This window comes from Polistes canadensis, unplaced genomic scaffold (assembly GCF_001313835.1).
Source record: "Polistes canadensis isolate GaletaPanama2010 unplaced genomic scaffold, ASM131383v1 scaffold_30, whole genome shotgun sequence".
Lineage (NCBI taxonomy): Eukaryota > Metazoa > Arthropoda > Insecta > Hymenoptera > Vespidae > Polistes > Polistes canadensis.
In genome coordinates, this window is record NW_014569577.1 from 643,942 (window position 1) to 671,726 (window position 27,785).

The 27,785-nt window shown below is 36.2% G+C and overlaps 1 protein-coding gene across 3 annotated transcripts in view; it reads right to left on the reverse strand.

The window, feature by feature from the left end:
• LOC106784076 (complexin) overlaps window positions 1-27,785 on the reverse strand; it is a 231,614-nt gene that overhangs the window by 44,718 nt on the left and 159,111 nt on the right. The window contains exon 1 of one of the 3 annotated variants that reach the window (XM_014743195.1): window positions 105-204. The exons of the other annotated variants lie outside the window; for them this stretch is intronic. Within the exon in view, the coding sequence (XP_014598681.1) occupies window positions 105-117 (13 nt within the window). The 5' untranslated portion in view covers window positions 118-204. Of the gene's footprint in view, window positions 1-104; window positions 205-27,785 lie in introns of those variants that run through there. 3 annotated transcript variants of the gene reach the window in all.

Consider the following 27,785-nt stretch of genomic DNA (forward strand, 5'->3'; position numbering starts at 1 on the left):
ATAATAATAAAAATAAAAAAATATAAATATAAAGAAAACGCGTGTGTTGATATATAATAAGAAAATATAAAGTGCATGCTCGTGCTTAAAGTCGAAGGACATACCCAGTATGTCCATGGCGTCTTGTGCCTGCGCTCGTGATGGTGGCGACAGTAGTACTGGCGCCGTATCGGTCAGACTTCACTGGCAGCATCGAAACTACCACTTCCATCTAGCACTACTACTACCACCACCACCACCACCACCACCACCACCACCACCACTACCACCACCACTGCTAGTAATACTACTAGGAACCACTACTATCGTCGCTCCACCTCACGCAAACGGTTCTAACTCCTACCATAGGGCTCTTTACAGTGGGCGTGCTCCTGTTACGAGGAGGGTGGGAGTCTACTGGTACGGAGGGGTTGAAAGGGAGTCTACGCGCCGGTCGGAGAGGGCTAGAAAAATCTTCGACTCCCCCTTCCATACTTTCACGATCCCCCTCTCTTTCTCCTCTTCCTTTTCCTCTTCCTCCTCCTCCTCCTCCTCCTCCTCCTTCCTCTTTTCCTTCTTCTTCTTCTTCTTCTTCTTCCTTCTGCATTCCTTTCTATTTCTCAGAGGACCGTCAACGATATCCATGTATGTAAGTTTTACTTACATATGTACGAATAATGTACGAGAATTATATGTATATATGTAGGTTACATATGAACCATTCTAAATGTTTTACTTAACAGTTCGTTTTTTAATATATGTATCGGTGTCTTTTGATTATAAGAGTAGAGAAAAATATATTACTTTCCACCTGAACTTTGTTTTTTTTTTTATTTTTTATTTTATATTTCGTTTTTTCCTTTTTTCAAGGTATACATAGGCATGCCTATTAAATGATCTTTTTCAAATATCACAAGTGGATTTTAAATAAAATAGTAGGTCAGCTTAAGTTGGAAAGTATCAGAAGAAAATCTTATCGTTGATTTGGATAAAAATCGACTTTGAAACTAGCGTCCTAGGAAATTGCAATTAACGGCTGTGCGAAAAGTGTACGCATTCCATATATATATATATATATATATATATAGAGAGAGAGAGAGAAAAAGGGGGCGAGAAAGGGATAGGGTGAGGGGTGAAAGAGTAGAAGAGGGAAGAGAAGCCATTAAGGAATATTCTCACGTGCGGGGTTCACTTAACGAGCGATATAATTTATAGGGTCTACTTGCTACCCGAACTACTCGCGGTTCCTAGTTAATAGGGCTTGCGACCTTCGACCCATTAACTGGAGGAGGTCGATCGCGAGCTATCAAAGCCGAAGGTTCGTCGAAAGGACTTTGCCTTCTCTCTCTCTCTCTCTCTCTCTCTCTCTCTCTCTCTCTCTCTCTCTTTCAGATTGTTGCTATATTTCTATTTGATGTACTTGGCATTATTGCACGCGTACTATATAGCCCTTTTGCTAGCTCTGCATTATGCCATCGTGGTTGTCCGACCTTACTCACCCTCTTTTTAACCATCGTCATCTAGTGTAAGTTCATTGTATGCCCTTCTCTAGTTCCCAACCATACGATCGAGCCCAAATCTCACTCATTTCGTTCATGTTTCTCTGTCTCTGTTGATCCTCCTGTCTAAGTCATTACATATATATATATCTGTCTATACTATATAGATATATCACCCACAAGCCCTTTATTCTCGAAACAGCAATGAGTTTCGACCGATTTATCAAGCCTTTCCATGCATCAGTCACGAGGTACAACTTGTGTCCCAAGCTTTCAACTACGAGACTTTCCATGCCCTTTTCCACCATTATCTTTCTCTTTCGTTCGTTCGTTCGTTTTATTTTTACTCTTCTTTTGCTCTTATTCTCTCCATCGTAATATCGTCCATAAACATTTGTTACTATACAGCTACGAGAGAGAGAGAGAGAGAGAGAGGAGCCTAAGAAATTTATCGATGCGTATTTGTTCTTAGAGTACTGTTGAAAATTTACGATACTCGTCCCTTTTATTTCGTCATATTTCAAATTGATCGATCGTTATTCGCGCATTCATGTCGAAAAAAAGAAAATTGAGTAATTATCATTGACCTTTCAACATTTCCGACTTTTCGATGATACTATAAATAAAAAATCCAATAAAATTTTCTACAAAATCTGTTTCGTATTACATCGTTTGATTTTAAAATTAATTAATACCTACGAGTTTCATTTCAATTGGATCAAATCTGTTCGAGATGTCATTTCTATTGAATAATACGAAAATTTACGTGAAACATGCGAAAAAAAGAAATATCAAACAGTGTAATAATAGTTCTTTTTTATAATACGCGAACTGATTGAATACAGCAGCGTTGTAAAAATTGGAGTCAATGCTATTCAAAAACTTGCTAAAATTTCATGTACAAAAAGTATTCTGTCCAATAAATTTTAAATCTAACGTAAATATTATATATATAAATGAATTTTCTCGTATATTTAATCTACCAAAAAGTTATAAGATATATTAGATAAATGTCATGAATTTATGGAAGTTTAGTTTAACAGTCAATGTGATAATGCAAAGCTTGTTCTGTAGTGGGCTCGTTGAGCGAACAGGTAGAGTGACCCAACGCGGAGAAGTTTGCCAGGAAGTCGTCTGAATTTTCCCCTCTTTCATTGTCCAGAAAGTGTAACTTTCGGAAGCTATTCGGTATAGTCTGGATAGTCTAACCTTCGCGATGTTTAACATAGAATGAATGAAACGAGTTTCCGTATCTGTCTTTTCCTTTAGACGGTGTGTTTCTCTCCTTTTGATTGTGTACGTACATTGACTTGTACGTACATATGTTGCTGAGCTCGCGTGTATACGACATGTTCGAGCGATCATGCAGCAGGTGTACGTGTTTCGCAATTGGTAACAGATGTTATTCCTTCATCGATCTAATTTAACGCAATACGACTGTTAATTGTAATACGAAGTCTCTTCTTCGATTCGACTTGAAAACTTAAAGATATAACGATTAAGAAAAGAAAATATATATATTATATATATATACACACACACTTTTTCATATAATTATTATTATTTTAACTTTTATACATATGGCTCACTAGATATTTTGTATATAATGAAAACTTGTTCGGTTTATCTTCCATCTTCGAAAGTTTCTTTCCTCTAATCCTCTTTCCTTTAACCCGATCTTCCCACTAAGCAAACTTCCTCGTTCAGATGAGTAATTATACTCAAAGCAGATAAGACAACTCGAGATTCTCGGATTAAATATCGCCCGGGAGAGATGGTAACAAAGGATTTGAACATATGACGATTCCTCGGTTAATGCTTGATTCTTAATGAACTTTAACTGTTACACATCGTAAACGCGTATGATTTTAACAATAAGTGAGAAGTCAGGTGTAATCGTTTTAGGTCCTCTCAAACTATTGATATTGGATTGGAATCGTATTCTAAGCTGAATGTACATACATATAGAATCATAGATATATGTATTATGTATTATATACGTACGTAGGAACATTTGCGAGGAGATTCGTCTACGGTGGTTTTGCGTTCGTCAAACAATGGGTTTGATTCCGGTTGGACTTTGCCTATTGGCACAAACGATCGGTATGCTATTGTTCGTCACGGTTAATGCAATATCCAGTACTTGTGTTATCGCGATGACGTGTACCACCAACGACGCGTTAGTTCCGTTCGTTTCAACTTACGCACGCAAACTACTTACTTCTGCCTGACTTTTAGCCTTATAAATGAGCTTATCATTAACAATTGCAAAACTATTCTTAACTCGTACGACTCGTGCGGAAGCGTTATTTACGTAAGATACGATATCTCGTATAATCGTTTATTTTTTTTTTCATTTTCATCTATTAACTTCTATAATCAAGAGAAAAAAAGCACGTACACGTATGTATCATCATTAATTAAAATACATCGGTTTAATTAAGATAACATAAGTGACCGAAATAAATTCTAGTATGATAGTATAATTAATTGTGAACGTAAGTATAATCTGATAGTCATGATTACGTTAATCTACAATGGGGTTGGAAAAAATCATCGTTGAAAAATCGTTCGTTTAAGAAAGACGTCAAATTCTATGGTGTCACGTTGATTCTCTTTGAATCACTCTAACACATCTTTTCTGCGTGCCGTATAAAAGCCTTAGGGGACTATATTCCATAACGTATATTCGCATGAACGGCAAACGAGCGGCCACAGGATAAACCGTCGAGATCTCATGAGTTACGAGTAACGATTTGAGCATGGAATCTAACGCCATGCTATCTGTTTATGTATATAGATATGCTATACATCTGGATACATATACAATTTATATACATATATAAGTGTAACCAAGCTATTTCAACGAATACGTATGTTATTCCGACATTTCCAAATCCGGTTTCTCGCGTAACCCAACGTGGTTGCATTTCCGCATCCTTCCGTGCCTTGAAACACTCTATTTCACTATTTCTACGTCATAAGACAATGTTAGGTATGGAAAAGCGAGAAAATGTATGCCATTAGATACTAATTTAATGATCATATCATCCAAATTTTTATCTGTCACACTTCGTAAATCTAATTAGAAATATATTAAACAGATCGTTTTATTAAATAGACAAATATATTCGTCCGACTGCATTTCTTTAAAACATTAACGTTATATACGGATAAGTAAATGTTATTTAACTTACAATCCGACATAGGAACCGAGCCGTTTAACGGTTCGTTGATATCGAACGCAATGTTCTGAACAAGGCCAGCCAGAACAGCCAGCCAGCCAGCCAACCAACCAACCAACCAACCCGTTGTTGCTACGTTCCAATTTAGTCTAGGTTAATTGTATGTGAAATAGAAATGAACCTATTCCCATAATTATACTTGCTAACGGCGACAAGTCGACGACGTTACCGAACGACGATACGGTCTTGCTAATTCTTGCTTTCGGTTAATAATACTGAATATTAATGTTACGATCATCGTGAATCGTATAATCGTATGGAACGTTTACTCTTCGGATGGAAATCATTTCAACGAGATCTCGAATTATCGACAATTTTGATCGGATCGGATCGGATCGAATTCAAAAGGAGAAGTAATCGTTACCCAAGAATTACCTTGAAATTATCAGGAAGGAATATAGTATTATATATCGGGGGAGACAACTGATGACGACGATCGTTATCGGTGCGGTCAATTATCTGCATTGGCACGCGGAGGACATACCATCACGCATCAGATCGATAGGGTTGAAAAGGGGGGGGGGGTCATCGTCGTGTAGTCCTTCTTCGATGACGATGGGAATATATTCTCTCTCTCTCTCTCTCTCTCTATATATATATATATATTTCTATCTCTCATTCTTGAATGAAGGAGAAAACAAGGGCCAGGAATGGAGTTGCCAGCGAGGCACGTTCGGGAATGAGAACGATGACAAAGGGTGTGCTGGCACTATATTGGCATACCGAGGCTGGCTTTCCCGAGCGATATGGGAATACTTTAAGAGCAACTTTATAGTGCGAGCCTTCGACCGTGGGGGGGGGGGCTATGGGAGGGGAGGGGAGGGGGCCTGAATCCAGATCGTCGCATCCACTCGTAGCCTCCATCTTCCTTTTTTATTTTACTTCTCTCTTTCTCTCACTGTCTCTTCCTCATTCAACCTACTCGTCGTTTATTCCACTCCTATTCCGTTCCTGCTTAATTGTCAGTTCCTATATACCCTTCTTCTACTTTTTTTTCTTTTTCGTAGTCTGCGAGATTCCATACCCGATGACGTTCCTAGCATTCTTCACGAGTAAGAGAGAAAGAGAGAAAAAAGAATCGTCGGAAAGTTTAAAACGAAAGATATGGCTAAGGCGGTTTCATTTTCTTCTTCTTCTTCTTCTTCTTCTTCTTCTTCTTCTTCTTTAGAGACAAATTTTGTTGCCCCACTTCGAAAGAAAGAATTGGTGTTATACTACGATATATCGAATCACTTACGATCATCCCTTTTATTCTTTCGGCCCTTCTTTCTCTTGTATCGTTTATTCCACTTTACTTGCAACGAGATACAAAGTGGAAACGATTGTCTTCGATTTTCCGTAAGGACACAACAGCGTTGTGTGCGTTTCAAGGCCCCTCGTAAAGTTATATCGTCGTTCGGGGAGGAAAAGGCGGGTGGGCGGGATGGGGGCGAGGGGGGGGGGTCTTATCATTAATATCGACAAATTAGAAAGGAACGACGATCTACGAGACTCTTCCTATTGAGATTGAACAGAGCCCTGACTGAAACGTATGGTGGTAGAGATAAGGTTTTACCTGCTATTGGATATAACAACAGTATTCGTGTATCCTATGAGAATGTATGTGTATACGTGTTTCTCTCTAACACAATTTCACAAATTGTAGTTTCCCGTCTTCTTTATTATCCTTAAATATTATTGAAACAAAATTTCAACTATATATATTATAGTCTATTTCCCACACATATATCTATTTATAGTTAGATTATCAGCATGGATATATTATCGAGATTAATTTTATTTTTAAATTTGCGACGACATTTTTTTCATTACGAATTTACGAAAGGTAAAAGCAAAGGTGTAAATCGATGTTTCATCAAAGAGATCTTTCCCCCTCCCACTCCCCCTCTCCGCCCCCTTTCCCGACAAAATTAATACGATGCAGTTTCGAGAAAGAAAAAAAGAAGAGTACGAGTGCTCTCTGTAAGGGGGAACAAAGAAAAGAGAAGAAAAGAAAAAAAAAAAAATAAAGAAGTACGAGAGAAATTCTTAGCTGGTTCGACGCCCACGCGATTTCCTTCGAACACGATTGTTTTCCTCGAGGTTTTCTTTTTCTACTTTTCTCCCCCTAGTACACCTACTATTTGCTTGACTCCTTCACGAGCATCGGGGTCATTTAATTTCACGTTCAGCGACAAATCGAATACCCTTCGAGAATCCAACGGCCGGGGCTTGTTCATGTCGTATCGGGATGAGCCCCTTAAAGAGAAAGAGAGAGAGAGAGAGAGAGAGAGAGGGAGAGTTCGATCGTTCGTCTAATTGTCTCGGTTTCTTCTTTTTCTTTCCTCCGTCGATGTACTCTCTTTCTCTCTCTCTCTCTTTCTCTCTTGTTCTTGCTTCTTATTGTTCTCTCATTCGAAGAGATCGTCGAACCGTTCGATTCCATCACAGGAATACAACCCAAGAGAAAGAAAGTAGTAGAAAAAGGAAAGGAAAGGAAAAGAAAAAAAAAAAATAGAGAAAAAAAGTCGTGGTATTTCCGCACGTACACATCGATAAGATTCTTTCCATTTACAATAGAAATGAAGGAAGGAGGAAAAAAGCAAAAAGAAAAGGAAAGAAAGAAAGAAAGAAAGAAAGAAAGAGAGGTTAAGAGTAGAAGAGAAGAGAAAAAAGGTGGTGGTTTAACGCCAATGTGGTTTAACACATTGAGAATGGGATCTCGACATAGTCAGCTCACGTGTACTAGAAACCACCATGGGGGTAGTAGGATCGTACATTTGACCGTAAATCAGCCTTAAACCTGGCCAGGCAGGTTACAATCAAACGTACTTAGCCAGACGCTTTGCGACCAAGAAAATCACCGTCACGCTCGGACAAGTAACGAAAAGAGACGAAAATGGAATATATATTTGTGATCATAGAGAAACCAGCTATGAAAGGAAGCATTCTTTTATATACACACTCGTCGTAAGTACTTTTACGAGCTAAAAGGAATCATAGAGAATGACCCTTAGCAATATCGCTTTTCTTTCTTCCGTAAGCAATTTTTTCTCACGGATTATCATAAAAAAAGTCACGTACGCACGCGTATGTGTATGTGTGTACGTATGTGTGTATTTCTACGCGAGAAAGATCGATCCATTTCAATTATCTATAAAGCTTAATTATCTCGGTAGGAAAAATATCGTAATTGATATCGCGTTTGGGGGGAGCGGGGGGGGGGGGGGGGTATCATTAACGAGATAAATTTATACGAATAAATCAAATGTAGGAACAACGTTCGAATATGGAAATGATGCATCGTTTGTTCGTACTAAGCTATGTTCGTAAATTACATTCACCGTGAATTTATGGAGAAAGCGTGAAAAAGAGAAAGAAAGAGAGAGAGAGAGAAGAAGGGAGGGAAGGAAGAGGTGAGGAGAAAAAAAGGAAGTTAGAAGAAGACAAACAACGAAAACGATACGATACGGATATTGGGGCTTTTGCTCGGAACACCGGTTTCGTTTCGACGTAGCACGTCTGGAAATCGAGTTTAAGAGCAGCCGCATACGTTATGCACCGAATGCAACCCGTGAAATAAATCTCTAAACAGAAGGTAGGTAGGTATGTAGGTAGGTAGGTAGGTAGGTAGGTAGGTAGGAAAATACGTAGGTGGTAGTAGTTGTGCTAGCTGAGAGTTACGGTTAAACGTAGACGGCTGACGTGGTGCCGCGAAGGGTTGGAGGGTCGAGAAAGGGTAGACGAAGTATGGAAGGAGGAGTGCGTTCTGTCTGCCAGCGAAAATTACGGCGCATCGCGTCGACTGGCAAGTAATTATCGCCAAGTAAATTACCTACCGCAATGTGGATTCATAATTACTGACCGAGCAAGTACCCGCGAATAAGTTTGTCGATTTTTCTTTTTTTTTTTGTTTTCTTTTTTTTCTTTTTTCTTTTTTCTTTGGGGATTTTTCCTTTTCTTTCAGTTGCTCGACGAACAAAGTCCCCGAGGTATTATAAATATTTCGTTGTCTGTCTTCCCCGAGGAAAGCTCCAATTATCTTTCTATTTTTCATCGTTATCTTTGAGATGACTCTCTCTTTCTCTCACTCTCTCACTCTTGTTCTCTTTCTCTCTAAGCATAATGTTCAAAGAAATTATTGTCATTTGAAAAGGAAAACCATAGATTCGTTCACCTTAATTAATGATCCTTTCATTTGATTAATTATTTCGTTACACACAGTTTATTTTCATTTACATTGGAAATTATTTTTTCAACAATTCTCGAATATAATTCTTGTCTTCTTTTTTTTTTCTTTTCTTTTTTTTTTTTATACGTGAAACGTAAGTAGGAAGTTTACGATCGAACGATTTAATCTTATCTAACAACGGGCAATCCTTACCGTTTGTTACGTCAAAACTAACTAATGAGCTTAATTTTACAATGATGCAATGAATTTCCATATAATTTCGTCGAGAACGGATACGCGCTGTACTAACACGATAACAAGGATTAGAAAGGACCAGTTTGAGGTCCGCTAAGGCTTAAGTGGAGATTCGGCGGAAACCGTGACGATCGAGATTAGAAAGGTTTAATTGGTAGACCAGTCGGTTCATTCTGTTACCTACTGGCTATTTAGCAGCTTGACCGCTAATTAATGACATTTAAAGCCATCCTGCGAAATGTTCCACTTATATCCGCTACTTATCCTCAATATTTTGTCTCTACATTTCGAAAAATAATTGACCAAAGGTATAAAAAAAAAGTAAAGTAAAGTAAAATAAAATATAATCAAAAAGAGTAATTCGATTTGCTTTTTTCTTTCGTTTGACTTTTTGTCCAAGTATTTTTTTTTGCATAGGTGCAACCCCATTTTCGTTTACTAGAGCATGGGATTTGACCGTTTGCCCGATAATGTATCGACGCTTATCAGAAATCCTATTATCCTTCATTCCGATCGAACGAATCGTAGAGATCGTTTTCGATGCGCATTAAATTGATCTTGCCCGAAGGGGGGGGGGAGGAGGGGGAAGAGAGAAAAAAAAAACAAAAAGAAAAGTTCTTTCCATTTCGTCGCATTATGAAACGAGGGATGATCGTTGAGTTTTCGTCGAATACAATACACAACTTTCCCTATCCACCCTGTTTTGTTCGGTATCCAATAGTTTTGTTCGCGATAAATCGTTCGAATACGTGTTTTCTTTTTTTTTTTTTCGTTTCGTTCGATGTTTTTTTCCTCTCTCTCTCTCTTCGGACAATATTTTCTCACTTCGGAAAGTACAACACCAGTTTTTTCTTTTTCAAAAATAAAAATAAAAAGCAAAAAAGTTCTAATAGTTTTGAGCTTGAACTTGTATATTGATTCAATAAATTTTCTCGATAAACTTCCTTTTCCAGATCTATTCTCTTCTTCTTCTTCTTCTTTTTCTTTCTTTCTTTCTTTCTTTCTTTTCGTAATGCATACCTTTTTAAGAGCGCGTATATGAGATTCGATGGGGGGGGGGGTGAAATACCAATGGTATTGGAAATAACGAGAAGATTCGTTTAAATTATCGTCGAAATATCGTATAAACGTGCAACCTGTATTATGCATAAATATATATATAAGTGTATATAAGTGTATATGTAATATATATATACAATAAATACTTGCATACATGTAAGCATGATATAAGTGAACGAGAGAAGAGAAAAGATGGATAAACGAGGTATGGAAATGACGTTCGAAAATAGTTAAAAAAGGAAAATAACTAAAGTACTGTTGTTTAAAGGATAACAAATTCATTAAATTGTTCTTCGAATGTTTAAGAGAGACGAGAAGAACAAAATATTTGAGAATGATCAACGGATTTTTATATCTTGTTAAAAAATGCTTTTGATGTGGAGTATAAAAGAAAGAAGAGAGAAAGAAAAAGATGCTCGAATATCATCGTGAAAGTAGTAAAACTTTTCGGTAGGGGTGCTCATTAAGATCTCTAGTATAATAATATCTATTAGACAAAGAATTTTTTATATGCACAAAGCAAGGGGATAGAAGCGAGCAGCTTTCCAACGTTCGTTAATGCACTTTTCAATGGGAAATACATTTTTCTTTTTGTTTTACTTTCGAAAAATTCCCGACGATTTTTCCTCCTACACATTTTAACCTTTTTCTTTTTATTATTTCAATTCATAATATTTTCGCGAGAGAGAGATTAGAGCAAACGAAGAGGTGCGCGCATTTTTATTTTCGATCGATGATTCGAAATGAATCAAAAAAAGGAAAAAAAAGAAAAAAGAGAAAAGAAAAAAGACGAGTCGCGGTGACGTCGAAGATGACGATGACGGAAAGTTATCGAAACGTTCACAGATAAAAACGGGACTATTTCGAGGACGTTATCGCGTTAGTGTTGCGTTTGTCGGGTTTCCGAAGAGATGGATAGTTTTCATCCAACCAGTTTCATAAATCCTTGGGAAAATCCCATTCCGATAAAGGAAAAGATGCGCGTTGGTTTTACGGAAGACAGGTAGAATCAGGGGGGCGGGGGTGGTTGGTAGAGAGAAGGTTTATCAAATAGAAAAAACGGACTGTGCCTTTTTTTTTTTCTTTTTTTTCTCTCGCGGGAAAGGAGATCAGCGAATCTCGTTGGAACGTCTCAGTCAAAATTTTCGAATACTTCTCGATTTTCATTTATTCCGGGGAATTTTTTCTTTTTCTCGTTAAAAGTTATAAAATAAATGACAGAATAGTCAACGATCTAGTCACGTCGGATTGTTAAAGTCATGCAACTATGGGCACGGTTATTGAAATGGATTGATGATCCATTCGAAAAAAAAAGTAACTAGAACTCGTGCAGAAAAAGAGAGAGTAATTAAAAAGACAATAATTTATAAAATATTATAAGAACGATTATGTAGATTAAATATACAAATAAACGGTAACAAAATAAACAAAAAAAGGGAAATAGGAAACGAATAATTTAAGGAAACAAATGATTGCTGTAGTAAAAAGGAAAGGGAGTAGAAGATGCGTCGAGGGACTGTTCAACTAACCCCAATTTACAAAATGCGAGATATAGACTGAACCAGGGAGAAAAAGGGAGAGAGAGAGAGAGAGAGAGAGAGAGAGAGAGGGAGAGAAAATATGCGCGTGACCTCCGGGATTTTGGAAAGTAGCCAACAACGGCACTGCGGATACCCGGGATGATGGTGACACGAGAAAAAATGCGTAGATGCTTGCTGTATTTTCGATTGACGCGATATTTCCAATTTTTCGATATCGTCATACTTATATTATTCTATCAAATATAAATATTGAGAGAGAGATTCGGGGTTTTATTATTAATAAATGTAATATTTATTTGTAATGTGTAATCATAAATTTGTTATTCTTCCTAATAAAAATTTTCATTCATCATTTTAATATCAAGGAATCGAGTTAATTGATATACCTTATTCTCTCTCTCTCTCTTTTTGTCTTTCTCTTTGACTCCCTTCTTCTCTTCTATTTTGTGGGACAAAACCGTAAACGTGGGGATCGTTAATCGCTAATCCAGCCGCTTAGCACGTCCTCGAGAAATTCACTGGTTTCGCGTAAATCCGGAACGGATATGCGACTATTTTAGTGGCGTTACACACTCCACTTACGTTCGGTTTACCATCTCTGTCTCTCTCACTTGTGTCTCCTATTCACCGAGGTCTCATCGTTTGACCCACTGAACTTTACGCACCCCCTATTGCGGCTTTTTCAGCTTCGTCCTTGGATCCTTCCTTCCTTCCTCTATCTGCTTGATTCTTTGAAATCAACGACCCCTTTTTCGAAATAAATTCCCGCACCCAACATCACGTCGGAATCGCGTTTTACTTGAGGGGAAAAAAATATCGAAAATTTTCAAGATGTTATTTATCTATAATAATAATTTCGAATGCAATTCATAATCGAAGGAATTATAGTACATATACACAAATTGTAAGTAAAAATAATTTCTTTTTAATGTGAAAACGCATAAATGATCGATGAATATATCCCATTTTGTGATACTTGATTAAGATCATCAGCAACAGAGAAACAATAAAAGGAAAAAATATATCCATGATTTATTTTCTGCCATAAACACACGTAAAAAAGGGACACAACCGTTTAACCCTAAGTAGAAGATTATCCCTTTCTCTCTTTCTTTCTCTCTCTTTTTATTTCTCTTGGGATATCATTTCCAAGTTCCACTCACGCTTGGATGCAACGAAATCATAAATCCTTCGATTGCCGACTCGATTAATTGGAAAAATATGGAAGAAGAAGAAGAAGAAGAAGGAAGAAAAAAATAAGTTTCACCGAGTTTTCCGCGTGACGAGGCATTGAACATTTGGTAAAAATGGTGAACAATGATATGTGTTGCGAAGACAAATTTCGCGAAAAGTTAACTCGATACTCGAGTTATTTTTCAATACACCGAGACTTTATCTTCGCTTAACCAGACTTTCCTTTTCAATAACGGAATTTTTATTATCGTAAACGCAGAGACGTGTGCAACAATTCCATCGAAACATTTTACAAGATTTAACACTCACACACACGTATATATATATCTTTCACTTCCTCTTTCTCCCCTTTGGATTAGTGTTCCCCGTTAACACTTATTTTCCTACGCACGTTTTAACGTATATCGCATTAGATGCGGTTGTGAGTCACGATTGACGGTTTCGTTATGATGGTATTAAGGTGGCTTTTCGTTCAGTCCTGCGGAAACGCGATAGCCCGTATGAGAGGAAAAGTGGCTGCCGCTTTTATGAACAGGTACAGTTCGCTGGGCAGAATGTACATAAATTGTTACCCCCGTGTGTATCGGTATACGATCCAAATTTCCTGTCACTTTCCCAACCCCCCCATCTGACGTTTTTCCACCTCTACAAATATTTCATCAGCTTTCTTCTCAATTAATAAATTTCCAATTTCAAATATTATTTATATTTATTTTGTAGGATCAAATATATATATAGGATTATAAATTATTGTCAGTAGGGGGTGTCGTTAAAAGATACTGCGTTATCAATTGTTAAAGAATTTAAAATAGGAAATACGATCGGTAAAAATAAAAGGTATCGTTTGTTTGTTTTTTTTTTCCTACGAATTACTGATCGTCAATAATTCGTGCGTGTTTTTGTTATCAATTGATAACAACAACCGAGTGTTTTAATATAATTCATATAAATTATCGAGTGACAAATCGAAAATGTTTTTAGCACGAATAATACGAAAAAAAAACAAAATAATGAATAATATGAAATAGGAAGTGAAAGATTGTGAGATGAGAGATAGGATGGTTAAAATTTGCTTTTGCTTTTGCTTTTCCTTTATACTGTTGCTTGTTACTTTTTTTTTTCAACCCTCTTTTCTTTTATTCTGTCAGAAGGGTCATATCATTCTTCTTTCTTTTTTCTTTCGTTGGCCCATGCTTCGATGAACTGTTTCGAGTCTGTGTAAAAGAGAAAAAAAAAAGAGAAAGAGAGAGAGGTATACACGTGCGTCGCGTCGTATGGAAAATCCAATCTGCGAGCGGATACTTTTGCGGTCCGTTGAATGTGTAACGAAGGGCCCCAGGTGTCCTTCTATCTGCGATGAGCACCGAGACGGGAAATCGTCTCGATTCCCTGCAAATTTTTTTTTTTCTTTTTCTTCCCCCATCTCTCCTCTCCTCTCCTCTCCACTCACTTTTCTCTTTCTATCCCCGTTATTTGAGATTATTCTGATCGAGTGTAAGTATCGGCAGGAAATAATGAAAATAATGTTTCAATCGATCATTTAATCCTCCAATCGCGAGCTAGTTTTATTCTTTGTGCAGATAAGTCCTAAGAATGCAGATTAAAAATGGTATATAAAAAGGGGATGAAAAAAGAAACGTTCAATATTAATATCGTATTACGTTGTAATCATAACTTGAAAAATATTTGAAACACGACTTTGACGTTGCTCGTGCCGTTGAAGGGGTTAAAATGTGATTGATATTAATAGAGAAAATACGTGAATCGATTGATTCGTTAATGTAATAATATCAGTAAAGTAATCGATTATTATAGAGAGAAGAAAGACCATAACTTACAACGAAAAAGGAGAGAGAGAGAGAGAGAAAGAGAGAAAGAGAGAGGAGGGGAATTAACTTACTTATTGAAAAGTCTTCTCCATTGGGTACAAAGTTGTTCCATTAATAACGATTTGTGCCACCCTACTCGATAGAATAATGTGAAAAGTTGTAGAATAGCATGTAGCAGTAGCAGCAACGTGGAAAAACAGAACAAGAATTTCTACGTTTCCATGTATTTTAAGATAGAGAGAACTGGATATAATGTTTGAGTATACATAGAGAATATTAGTAAAGGTTTAGTTGCAAATGTATATATGTATATCTGTGTTGTAGTAGACATATGTCGGACGATCCTTCGTGGCCCTTCGTCATACATATATGTATATCCCTGGGATATTCGTATTCCAATTGTTAACCACCACGTTTGGTCCACGTTCGGTTCAACGAAAATTCAGTTATGCTAACTCGAACTGTCGTTAGAGTCACGCAATACGAGAACCAATTTCTATACTTTATTTTTGTTCATTTTTCTTTCTCCACGGCTAAGCCTTAAATCCTTTACTTTCGTGAAAAAAGGCTTTTAAATGGATTCAAACTAAGGGATAGACACGGTCAACGAAAAAAAGTCCTATAGTACACGTTCCATAGGTTTCATTTTTTCAGATTATTTTAAAACCTCTCCGGAGTTATTTTAAATTCGGACGCGAATTCTTTTCATTGAAATCCTACACGCGAACGTTTATATATATATANTATATATATATATATATATATATATATATATATATATATATATTTATGTATATATATTTTGCGTTGATATCGAAGAATCTTTTTTCTTCTTTTCCTTTTTCGTGCTACGCGGCGTTTACATTTTTAACTCGAATCGGTGTTTCTTGTCCGACCAATTATCGACTCACCCTACTTCGTTCGTTTATCTGATAAATAGAGGGAACGACTTGAAATTTTATACGAGAATCACGAGTAAAATATTTTTAATGAAAATAAAGAAAAAAAAATATATATATGTATATATATAAATGTGAAAAAAGGAGGAAGGAAGGAAGCAGAAAAAGAGATCTCAGTCCGATGTTACCGGATACGAAAAAGTAATACCATCGAGGAATACACACGTTTCAGAGAAATATATATTCGACGGAGTGAGAAATACGTTTTTATATCGTGTCCTTCACTTTTTAGCGTGCCTTCTCTTCGTTCAAACTCGTCGTAGAAATGTCGTCCCGTTACCGAAAGAGAAAGAGAGAAAGAGAGAGAGAGAGAGAGTAAGAATCTCTTTTACTGAAAAATGCTTTCTCCTCTTTCGATTCCATTTTCTTTCTATTATTCCACGATTTTCCATCGAACGAAAAGTTTCTTTCTCTTTTATCTCTTCGTCCTTTTTTTTTCTCTTTTTTTTTTTTTTCGTTCCTTTCTTATCTCCGTGCGTGCCTCGACGAAAGGAATACACTTTTTCACGAAGGAGAACATGTTCGTTAAACGGTGGAGGGCGGGGGCGGTGTGGGGGTGCGGGGGGGGTAGCAATCCGAGAATCGAGAAAGCGTAGAAGAAAGTTGCTGCCTGCTGCTGCTGTTGCGTGCGTATTGACGATCGAAGGGAATTTAAAAGGGGAGGATAACACCATCTCGTTTGCTATACAAGTCGAATATTCTTAACAAGACAAAAATCTTGCAGGAACAACGTGCAACGATAACAATAATATAATCGAATGTCTAAGCGAAAACGTTGGGGGATACCATTGGAAAGTCAAGCAAATATTTCGATCGTTTAAAATGCTCGGTAAGACAAAGAAAAAGAAAGAGAATATAAGAAAGAAGAAAAAGTAGAGAGAGAGAGAGAGAGAGAGAGAGAGAGAGAGAAAGAGATCACTAGAATTTTATGTAATTTGTTACGTTTCAAGGAAAAATCAAGATCCAGTTAGAATCCAACACTTACGTCTCTTATTTTGCTTAATTCGTACACATCAAGATAAACGAGCACCGAATTGGTATTCCGTTTCCTTCTAGTTCTCTCTCTCTCCCTCTCTCTCTCTCTCTCTCTCACTTTCTTAGTTCTTTTTTTAAAGTTAAACGAAGCTCGTTGAGAAGAAAGTCGGGGAAGAAAACGCGACGTTGACTGAATGAGGGAACAATGGTCGTTGATATCTAACAAATTATGCATAACGAAGACGATCTCGACACGATTCTCTTCAACTGTCTCTCTCTCTCTTTCTCTCTTATTCATTCATACCATTTCGTATCTTTTGACAAAACATTACCGGTTACGATTCGATATCATTGCAAAAGCGAGGACTTCTAATTACTCGTAGTCGTCGTTCGTCTCGTTCATCGAGAAACAAGGAGAGAACGTTGAAATACTAAAGAGAGAGAGAGAGAGGGGCAATTTTCGAAGCGACTTTCCATCATCTCTCTCGTACCAATTCATCGACTATTGCATTAAACAGGGAAATATAGTTAGGGAGAGAGAGAGAGAGAGAGAGAGAGAGAGAGAGAGAGAAAACGAAGAAACAGACAAAGAAGGGGAAACAGAAGATCGTAAGGTTTCGTATAGTTTCAAAAGTGAAATCCCACGTAGCATGGTGCGATAGCGAGTGTGTTTAAGGAGTTCAGGTTAACTTAGGTCAGGTTTTAGATCGTAGTAGGAGTAGTAGAAGTAGTAGTGGTGGCAGATATTGTAGCGGTAGTTGCTCGGCGAAGCATTGAAAAGGGGAGTTTACGAAAGAGAGTAAGAGAGAGAGAGAGAGAGAGAGAGAGAAGAGAGAACCCGAGAACTATGGTAGGTAGAGGTTACGACGAGGAAGGCATCATGAAAACTGACGGAGCAAGTAGTATTGGCTAGAACAACGCTTCACCGGGGTTAATTGTATAAATTTACAATGAATTAGCGTTTACGGTGCCACGAGTGCTCCTACGTTTCGAATACTCGCGACGATATCCATCTTTTCATCTATCTATTTCTCTCTCTCTCTCTCTCTCTCTCTCTCTCTATCTCTGTTTCCCCATGTATCGCTTTAACTTACAAATTTACGCAGAGATGAGAAATATTGAATTTATTTATCATGCGAATGCGTGAATTCAGACGAACGATTGCCATTAATTTATTGATATGAAATTCATTGAAACTATTTCTATCATTTATTAAATACAATCAAATAATATCGTATGCATTTATTGTTCATTTTCGAGTAAAATTTATCAATGAGACCGATATCATAAAGATGTCGTAATTCATGGAAACATATGGGTCCAATTAGTAAGCCTTTTGTACTACTGTATTTTAGTTCTGTAGTAGTAGATGTTAGTGTCCGCTTGGTTATTAGATTGCACTCGTCTTTGATAGTTCGGAACGTGTACAACGTGTAAAACTGGTTATTACAAATGCCATACACGTATGACTTGTTTTCCCACTTTCTATCTATCTCTCTCTCTATCTCTCTCTATCTATCTTTTCTCTTTGAAGTAACAAACAGTTTAACTTTGACCGTATACACCCTAGTATCTAGTAAACGAGACAAAATGATATTGTCGTAAGGATAAATAAAAACAAAAGAAATAAAAGTAAGACGAAGAAACGTTAGAAAATAATAGAAAAATAAAAATTTTTCGCGTGAGACATTGCCATACGATAAAAATAATAAATCCCAATGCGAATATCGCGTATTTATTTTCCTGATCGGAATCGTAACGTGCAATATCTTACACGGTCTCTCTCTCTCTCTTTCATACGTGGCACGTGTACACTATACATAATGTGTGTGCATATCCGACGTGCTACCGATAACGTATGATATATGCTTCTGTGTTACACCCTAGCACGAGATTTACGTTTATTAAGCCTCAATGGAAGTACCTCCTTATGTAAGCTTTCCAATTGTTCCATTTAATTTCAATTATCAAACTATAGAAAAATTACTTTAAATAATATATAGTAACACAAGAGAGAAAAACCCATACATATATTTCCATTGAAAAAACTAATCGTTACGAAGCGACACGATAAAATCGGTTATTGGATTTTAATTAAAACTAATCAAAAACTCGATTATTATTAATATTGTCAAAATATAACTTTACCGAATAATAGATATTATTCTGTTCACATTTAACCTTTTGTTAATTGCATTAGGCAATTTTTAATAAACATTAATCATTCCTAACCCGTTCTTTCTGATTTATGGAAGTGGAAGTCTTTAGTTTGTCTTGACGAGAATCAGAAGCCTAGTAACCTTTCGGTCAACTTGCCATTCAAGTTATAAAGTTTCAGGCTTGGAAGAGTAAATGAAAGAGCAAAAGAGGGAAAGAGAAAGACACAGAGAGAGAGAGAGAGGGAGAATATGCCATCCTAAATTGCATCCACGGATTAGAGAAGTTCGACTAGCGTCGTAGTGGGTACCATATGAAGGTCGTAGTTAGGCGTGTTCTAGCGTTTATATGGGCAGCACACTATGGCGTTCATTCAAAAGAGAGGCAAGGACATATCCCCCAAAGACGAAAGTTCGTCGCGAGTCTCCTCTCCGCGAGAGTTTCTCTCTCTTTCCTCTTCTTCGTCGTCGTCGTCGTCGTCGTCGTCGTCGTCGTCGTCGTCGTCGTAGTCCTGGTGCTTGCAAGTAGTTCACGAAAAGGAACCTAAGTTCATCCGATTATTATACGAGAGATTAATTTTCGAGTCTCGAACTTTCTCTTTATCGGGGTGCTGCCTACCGTGAAATTTAATGGAACCCATAGACGTTTTAAATGATCCTTTGTTTCTCCATGGTATTGTACAAAAACCGATTTAAGAGAGAGCACCGGGAAAATAAGGAAAAGAAAATAAAAGAAAAGAAAAGAAAGAAAGAAAAAAAAAGGTAACTTGCATGATAATAAATTTTTCTCTTCCACTACGTACAATTAAAATCGCGTGTCACTGCAAAAAGGGAAAAAAAAAGAGAAAAAAAGAAAACACGATAATCCTTGATCGTATCGAATTTAACGCAATTTAAAATAAGAGTGTTTAAACATTTCTATAAAAATTTGTTTATACTTTAATCTCATCGCGTAGTTTGTTATGATGATTAATGAATCGTGCGCGCGCGCGCTCGCGAAAGAAAAAAGTCAAGTAATGTAAAGTCGAAGCCAAAAAAGATGTTGGGTACGCTTTAAAAGCAGGGATTAAGGTCTAGGTCGTGGGGAGGTCGCAAGCTCAAGGGCTTCGCGGCGTAAGGGCGCGAAGAGCTTGCGAACGAGACGACGAAGGGTGCTCGCGAGACAAGCACACGCGAATACGTAATCCGAATTAATGACACGCCAACGTACATCGCACTCGATTGGGAAATCTCTCGAGTAATACAGCCGACGTCCGGCCCTCCCCACCCCCTCCCCAACCATCACCACCACCACTACCACCACCACCACCACCCCCTACCCCGTTCGCTATTATTACTCTCGATGTGCCTATGAGAAGCTGTTGGAAATTCGTGCTGTGCAATTCGATAAACCTATATATATATATGTATATATGTGTGTGTGTATGTGTGTACAATAACCGTGTATATTACATAAATTGTGACCCAGTTAACGAGCTCGATTAGGTATCCACCGAAATGGGAATCATTTCAATCGTATGCACATATTCCGGGGAGAAAAACGTTAAATAAATACAATTAAAGAAATTTCAACATTGTTTTTTGTTAAATCTGTTTAATTCATTTATTTCCCCCGGCCCGATATTTGAATATTTTTTCGTTTCGTTAATTTTTTTTTTTTAAATGCATCATCCGTTTCATTACGTTTGACTATCTATCTATCTATCTATTCGAGTTTCCTAGGAGATGCGTGTGTAGTATGCTCGACGTGGAAAACGCTATGCGGGATATAAATTTCAACGTCGTTCGGCACGATTTCCTCTGGACGAACAATTTCTGGATGCGGGCCAATTGCATCGACTCCCCCAACTCCCTCCCTCTCTCTCTCCACCCTCTTTCCACCCACTTTTCACTCTTTTTCTCTACCCCACTCGCTTTCGCCGCTTGTTGTCAGAAATGATCGCTTGCGTAAAAATAAAATATAAAAAAAAGGAAGCAAAGAATAAAATAAATTAAAAAATAAAATAATTTAAAATAAAATAAAAACAAAGATCGATGGGCGTGGAATCGAATCAATCTCAAAAGGCTCTTACTCTTTTACGCGGCGACGATCGTAATAAATTACTTTGACACCCCCGACCCAGTCCTAGTCCCAGTCCCAGCCCTAGCCCCTCCCCCTTGGTGTGTTCCACTTCGTGGAAAATGTGGAACGGCAATTAAAGCGTGCGCTTTGTGAATCGTTTTCTCTGTTCCCTTTGTCCCCGAAACTTTCGACCGAAGAATACTTTACAATTTTATTAGACTTTTTCATCTCACGGTGTATAATCTCGTGTGAATCTCTCTCTCTCTCTCTCTTTCTTTCTGTGTATTTTGTTACTACGGTAAAATACTCAAATATATACTCGAAACGTAAAGAGATCTCTTTTTGAAGAAAACTTTAAGAAGATTGACAAATGGTGTAAATAACGTATAAAGGGTAAATTTAATTCTATTCTAAAAGTTCTGTTTGTTTCTCGTGTAAATAAAAGTAAAGAAACGCGAACGCGTATACAAGATGTAATTATATTACATCTTAATTAATTAAAAAATCTCGTTTTGTATGTAAAATATATTATCATTATTATATTTTTCGTAACGAATAATTAATCGAATATTTTAGAAATTTCTAAAAGCAAGAATAATAAATCAAACGGTTGGATCGTTTTCCCTTATCCTCGTCTTTTTCGTCTTTCGACGTGAAACTAACTCGGCATTTCGCTTTTACACCTTTTTCGTTTTCACTCGGTTTTGTTCATTGCTAGTTGCGAACACGAAGGGTTTCTCAACGTTTCCGCAGAAAGTTTCACTTCTATCTTGGCATCTCGAAAACTTTAATACTGTGAGTCAGAATATCTTCTTCCTTATTCGCGCCCCTTTGAAGCGCAAAATTTGATTCGGTTTTCGAGCACTTTTAAAAGAAAACTTTTTCCTTTCTTCCATCTTTGTCCCTTTCAATTTTCTTCCTTCCTTCCTTCCTTCCTTCCTTTCTTCCTTCCTTTCTTCCTTTCCGATATACAATTCTTCTTAGTTTTAAATATTTTCCGGTTTTTTAATCTTCATTAGATTCTTTTTTTTCAAAGAATTCAAACGAATAACAACATTTAAACGTATTTCATTCGCCGATTATATATACGAGTTTTATATTAAAAATTGATAAAATATATATATAATAGAATATCTCTGTTGAATTTGGGAAAATATTTTCGCAATAACAGAAGCAAAGCGTGATTATGATCTCGATGAGTCGTCAAATGATGAGAAGGACCGTACGGGTTCTGACAGTATAGTACGCGAATGACGACAGCGGGAATTTATGTGTCATGCTATGTGAAATATAAACGATTCTTCGTTTCGTCCGATATTTCTCTTCCCTTTCTCTCTCTCTCTCTCTCTTTCTATCTTTCTTTTTTTTATTTAGCAAAAGCATCGAATAACGTCGAGTAATGCAAACAAATTCGTTGCGGTGATAAATTCGTAACGTTTAGTATCTGAAAAACAGAGAGAGAGAGAAAGAGAGAGAAAGAGAGAGAGAGAGAAAAAAAAACATAAAAAATATAAATAGTGGTCATATGAATGTTAATATTGTTACGTTCTATATTACATTCTACGTACCCTATCTTTTGACATAAATGGACGATTTAATATATAAAAGCACCTAACCGCGCACGCAGAAACACGAGATAACGATGTTATATTACAGCGTCTCTTTATATTTGTTCTCGAGACAAAATTGTAGAAGAAAAAAAAAGAAAAAAGAAAAAAAAGTATTAAAGAAATGAAAAAATGACGCATCTACACACATTCATACGCATAATAATCTCTTCGTTATCGATGTTAAACATATTAGCAACCACGGTAAAAGTTTTTAGCGTGGTTTCGCGTGTGCAGAACCACCGGCGTAACCGCAACACGATAATTTTCTGCAACCCTTTGGCTAGTTCGTGTCGAACGACACACACAACCCTACGCTACGGGGGAGGGATGGTGTGTTCCCCTCGGTATAAATTGTAAATTCTAATTTAACCCATTGTAACGAACTCCAATTTTAACCGATCGAAGTAATATGAGAGAGAGAGAGAGAGAGAGAGAGAGAGAGAGAGAGAGAGAGAGGTGAACTCATTTTGTTGCTGCGTCTGAACACATTATAGCGTATTCAGTTACATAATGTATATCGCGTAACCTTTCCACCATCGAATTTGATTTTCCGCTGATAGAACATTATTATTATTATTATCATCGCGATGCTATTAAAATAATAATCACGGTAAAAGACGCTAGGTAAAATATATTATAAAAATTGTTTCCTCTGTTTTTTATTCTTTCTTTTCTTTTCTTCCTTCCTTCCTATCTTTTCTTTTGTTTTTAATTAATCTAATGAAAAAGAAAATTATGATTGATCTCGTTATTTAATATCATTGCAAATAAACAACTTACTTGCAATAACATCGTATTTGATTTTATAATTAGAATTTTCAATCGCAACATTTTGTGCAAATTTATCGTATTTTAATTCAATAACGAATAATATTTTTATTATGGTAACGAACTTATTGTTATTAAGTAAAAAAAAAAAAAGACAAAAAAGAAAATAGGATATGCGAAATCATATACAATATGATATCTTGATTGAAAATAATATAATATATATATGAAAAGAAATGTTTAATTATTATTATTATCATCATCATCATCACGTCGCATCTGAATAAAAAACCTATTTCGCGTTTAATATAAGTAAAGCAAAAAAAAAAAAAAAATAAAAAAAAAGGAAAAAAAATATCGGAAAGATGTGGACTCGTTGCAGCAGACTAGCTAGCAGCAGCTGTGGATTACGAGGTTGGTGTTCGTTCTACGAGTCAAGTCCGCAACTTCATCGTGACAACGACGGCGGCTTGCGTACACCGGTGATAATTGCTTCGTGTTATGTCCATGCGCGCACGCGTTCCGAAACCTTCTCCATAAGTCATCGTTAATTACGCTGTTATTGTCATTGTGATTTATAGTATAACCCCCATACCCTTTAACAAGCTTCTAACATCCTTACTGGATATTACGATTACATATTTCTGAGTACTTTAACTTGTCCTTTGCGTTTAACAATCAAAAAGAAATAACGAGAGATAGAGATAGATAGATAGATAGATAGAGAGAGAGAGAGAGAAAGAGAGAGAGAGAGAGAAAGAGAGAGAGAGAGAGAGAGAGAGAGAAAATATAAAATAAATTCCTGTGGTATATTTATAAACCACAAAATTGATTTAAAGTGCAATCTATAATTATATACTGTATATATAAAAAACAATGTGGAGAGTATTGTAACCATTTAAGTTATTTTTATATATTATAAAAATATAAGTCTCAAAGTTTTGTCTTATGCGATCCTATATAATATATCAACTTGTATTATACAGGAATCTACTATAATTTACCAGGGCTGATCGAAAGAAAATATTCGAGTTCGAGAGATTCGTAGAATTGTTTATCTTACGTCCAGTTAAATTGGCATGAAATTTAACAAAACAAAAATGTGTTCGAATCATAACCATACTCTTACGAATATTACGTTTCTCGAGGAAACAATTAGATTTATCGTTGATATACGATACGAATTTTGATCGAAACATAGTTATTTAGTTTGTTTAATATGGATTTTGTTATTTTATCGATAACCATTTGTAAACGTAATACGTCGAAAGATTACGTTTATAGAGTTGTTTAATGGAATCACAAAAGTACTGGGCAAGTAAGAATGGTGGTCTATTTCTTTTTACCAGTCTGATCTAAAATACGCCAGCTTTACGTTACTTTCTTTCTTGCCAATACTTGGATTTACTTTCTTTTATCTACTTTACCTCGTAGCTTGGCAATACACCTCTTTAAAGAATTTCACCTTTTCTTTTCTTTCTTTTAAATCATCGTGGTCCGTGTCTGTTCTATTTTTTTTTTATCGACAGAATTATGTTGGTTGGTTTCCAATAGAAAACGTGAGGGCTTACCTGAAACAGAAAAAAAATACCAGAATGGTTAAAATCTGCTCCGATAAATAACACATTGGAAGGATTGAAATATTTTTATTTTAAATCATCGATAAAGATCAACGAGATCCTAAGGGGGAAATTGTTTAGAATAATCGAACTGAAAAAGAATAATATAAATTGAAGAGGGAAGATGAAATAAATAAAAATAATAGAAACTAATCGAGTGTTTTTTCTTTTTCTTTTTCTATCAAAATATTCGTGATTTTTGACGATAGTTTTATATTCTACACCAAGTAAAAATTCAGCAGAGAATTTTCAAAGTCCTAACACGGAAACTGAGCGTGCTACGGAAGGTGTACCTTTGTAAATGCTAACGAGGTACCCGGTATAGATCGGGCTTGGAGACACCAAGAGAAAAAGAGATAGAAAAACAGAAAAGTGTACTCGAAAAGGATAGCTGCAGTCGTTGCTCGAGGAAGGAAACGAAATTGCAAGGCCTCTCGTGGGTGTAATGTAAATGCGACCTTCTTCTTCCTCCTCTTACTATGCTTTTCGAGGATCTCATCTATACACACACACAAACACTCACTCAAAGGGGATCCACGATGAACGTGGACTTTACTTTCGAGGTCATTGGTACTTTCGTGGCAGGCATATGAGGTTAATTTGATTTTTATCTCGCATAATATCCGCTCAGAGTTCTCTCTCTCTCTCCCTCCCTCCTTCTTTCTCTTTCTATTCACCTATCGTATTTTCTTTCTACGTATTTCTTTTTTTATTTCTTTTCCGTTTTTCTCATACGAACGAACGAACGAACGAATGCATATGTAGATAATATGTCTTTTTTTCCCCCTCATTATTTCTATCTTTCTCTTTCTTTATTTTTCCTCTTTCACTCTTTATCCCTTGTGGTCGGCTTAATTGCCAAACTTTAAAAGAGAACCTCGTATATGTATGATCAAACGTAACCTCCCCCTTGATCTGTCTGCAAATAAGTAATAACGCTACCTATTACATTTTACAACATAATATATCGTTTGACTTTTCACATAAGAACAAAAAAAAACAAACAAACAAACAAAGAAAAAAAGAAAAAACAAAGGTAGCAGCGCGGAAATACTTTGTTGCACGATTGCGTTGATAAAGTAAGAATTATTAAACCGAAAAAGAGAGTGAGAGAGAGTGAGAAAATATATATTAGCAATACTTAATAATAGTTTATACGTGGATCGAAGATAAATTATATTTTGATGAGCGAATCAACTGTTAATAATAAACGACAAGAGCGTTAGATTGTAGTAGTATCGTCGATAGCATTAATCGAGTCACGTTTTAATCTTCAGGAACATCGATGCGTTTCAACTACTACCAGCCAGACACGACGAGGGACTTATTTCGTTCAGGATATAAAGGGAAGAAGAGAGGTATTCGCGCAAAACGGATTTTACTGCGAAGCGTCCTGAAAATTGTATTAGCCAGCGTGTTATCGCGAACGAAGCACGAGCTCTTATTCTATCTTTCTCTCACTTTATCTACCTAACACACCTTCTCTCTCTTTCTCTCTCTCATACACACACATACATACAAACACTCTATATCGTCTAGCTGTATCTTTTTCTATTGAAGAGAGAACGATAAAACCTGCGATCCCTTTTCTCCTTGTTTTGGGCCCGATCGAACGAATCTTTCTAGACACAGTTTCGAGATAATTCCTTTAAATGTGAGCTCGTGGATTAGACGAGGATGATGAAAAAAGAATTAAAACTATTTGTAAAGATAAGAATGAATGAGCGTTGATAATCATATTGCATAGTATCGTCATACATTCGATTCGAAGAGTATGACTAACGTTTTAACGTTGTTTACGCGATTGAATGTTTTGTCGATTTTATATTGCCATCGTGGTGCAAATAATAATCGCGTGGTTTTTTTTTTAATTTTTATTCGAAAATCATTGTGAATTTAAATCAAATGATCTCTGTATAAGAATTGTTTTAAAAAATTTTAATAATAAGATATTCTAACATATAAGTTTTTAAATGTTAAATCAGATATGAATAATTTAAATACGAAGAATAATTATGAATGTTTTAAACGTGGTAAATGATTTCTTCTTTTTTTTTCTTTTTTTTTTTTTTTTATGTTGAAAATAAATTATTCATATCGAGAGTAGGAAGGTGTTTTTTTTTTTTTTCTTTCATATTTTTTGCTTTCTATTCTAAACGATTCGCGCGAAAATGTGAAACCTTTAAATGTTGTGTTTTCAATGTTTTTTTTTTCTCTCTTTGTTTTCTCAACGAGGACACGACGATTAGTTTTCATTTTATCTTTTTATACAAAAAAAAAATTCGAAATTAACCAAGTCGCGATAACCACGTCCAACCGTGTTTTCGTAAATTAGTTTAATTGAACGAGATAGGCGATTGTTAGTATACATCCACTTTTATCGTTAATATTTATAGTAGCGCGTTAGTTTTCACCATAATACTGCAACAACGAATATTGAAATTCATTTTATGTGGAGAACGACGTGAAATGAATATAAATTGTGTCAACATTGATTTATCCGGTACGTATAATCGTCACATTCCAATAGCGAATAAAGATGAGAGTCAACGTATAAGCCCACATACACACAGATCCACGAATACACAATCGAAACAATATTTTATATGTAACACCACCGTGAAAACCTCCATGCCAATTGCTTTTCACGAACGAATTATCGGTAATTCGCTCTAATTATTATTATTATTAATATTATTATTTTACAACATATAAAAACTTTATTTAATTTAGTATACCAAATAGATAGAAAAAACAACGGTCATCCCCCTCCGAATGTTAATTTTCTCCGCGTTGAATTGTTAAATAAAAACCATGGCTAACAAATGGCTCTTTTTATTTATTCGTTTTACGAATTATTTTTTGCGTTTATTCCTCTTTTTTTT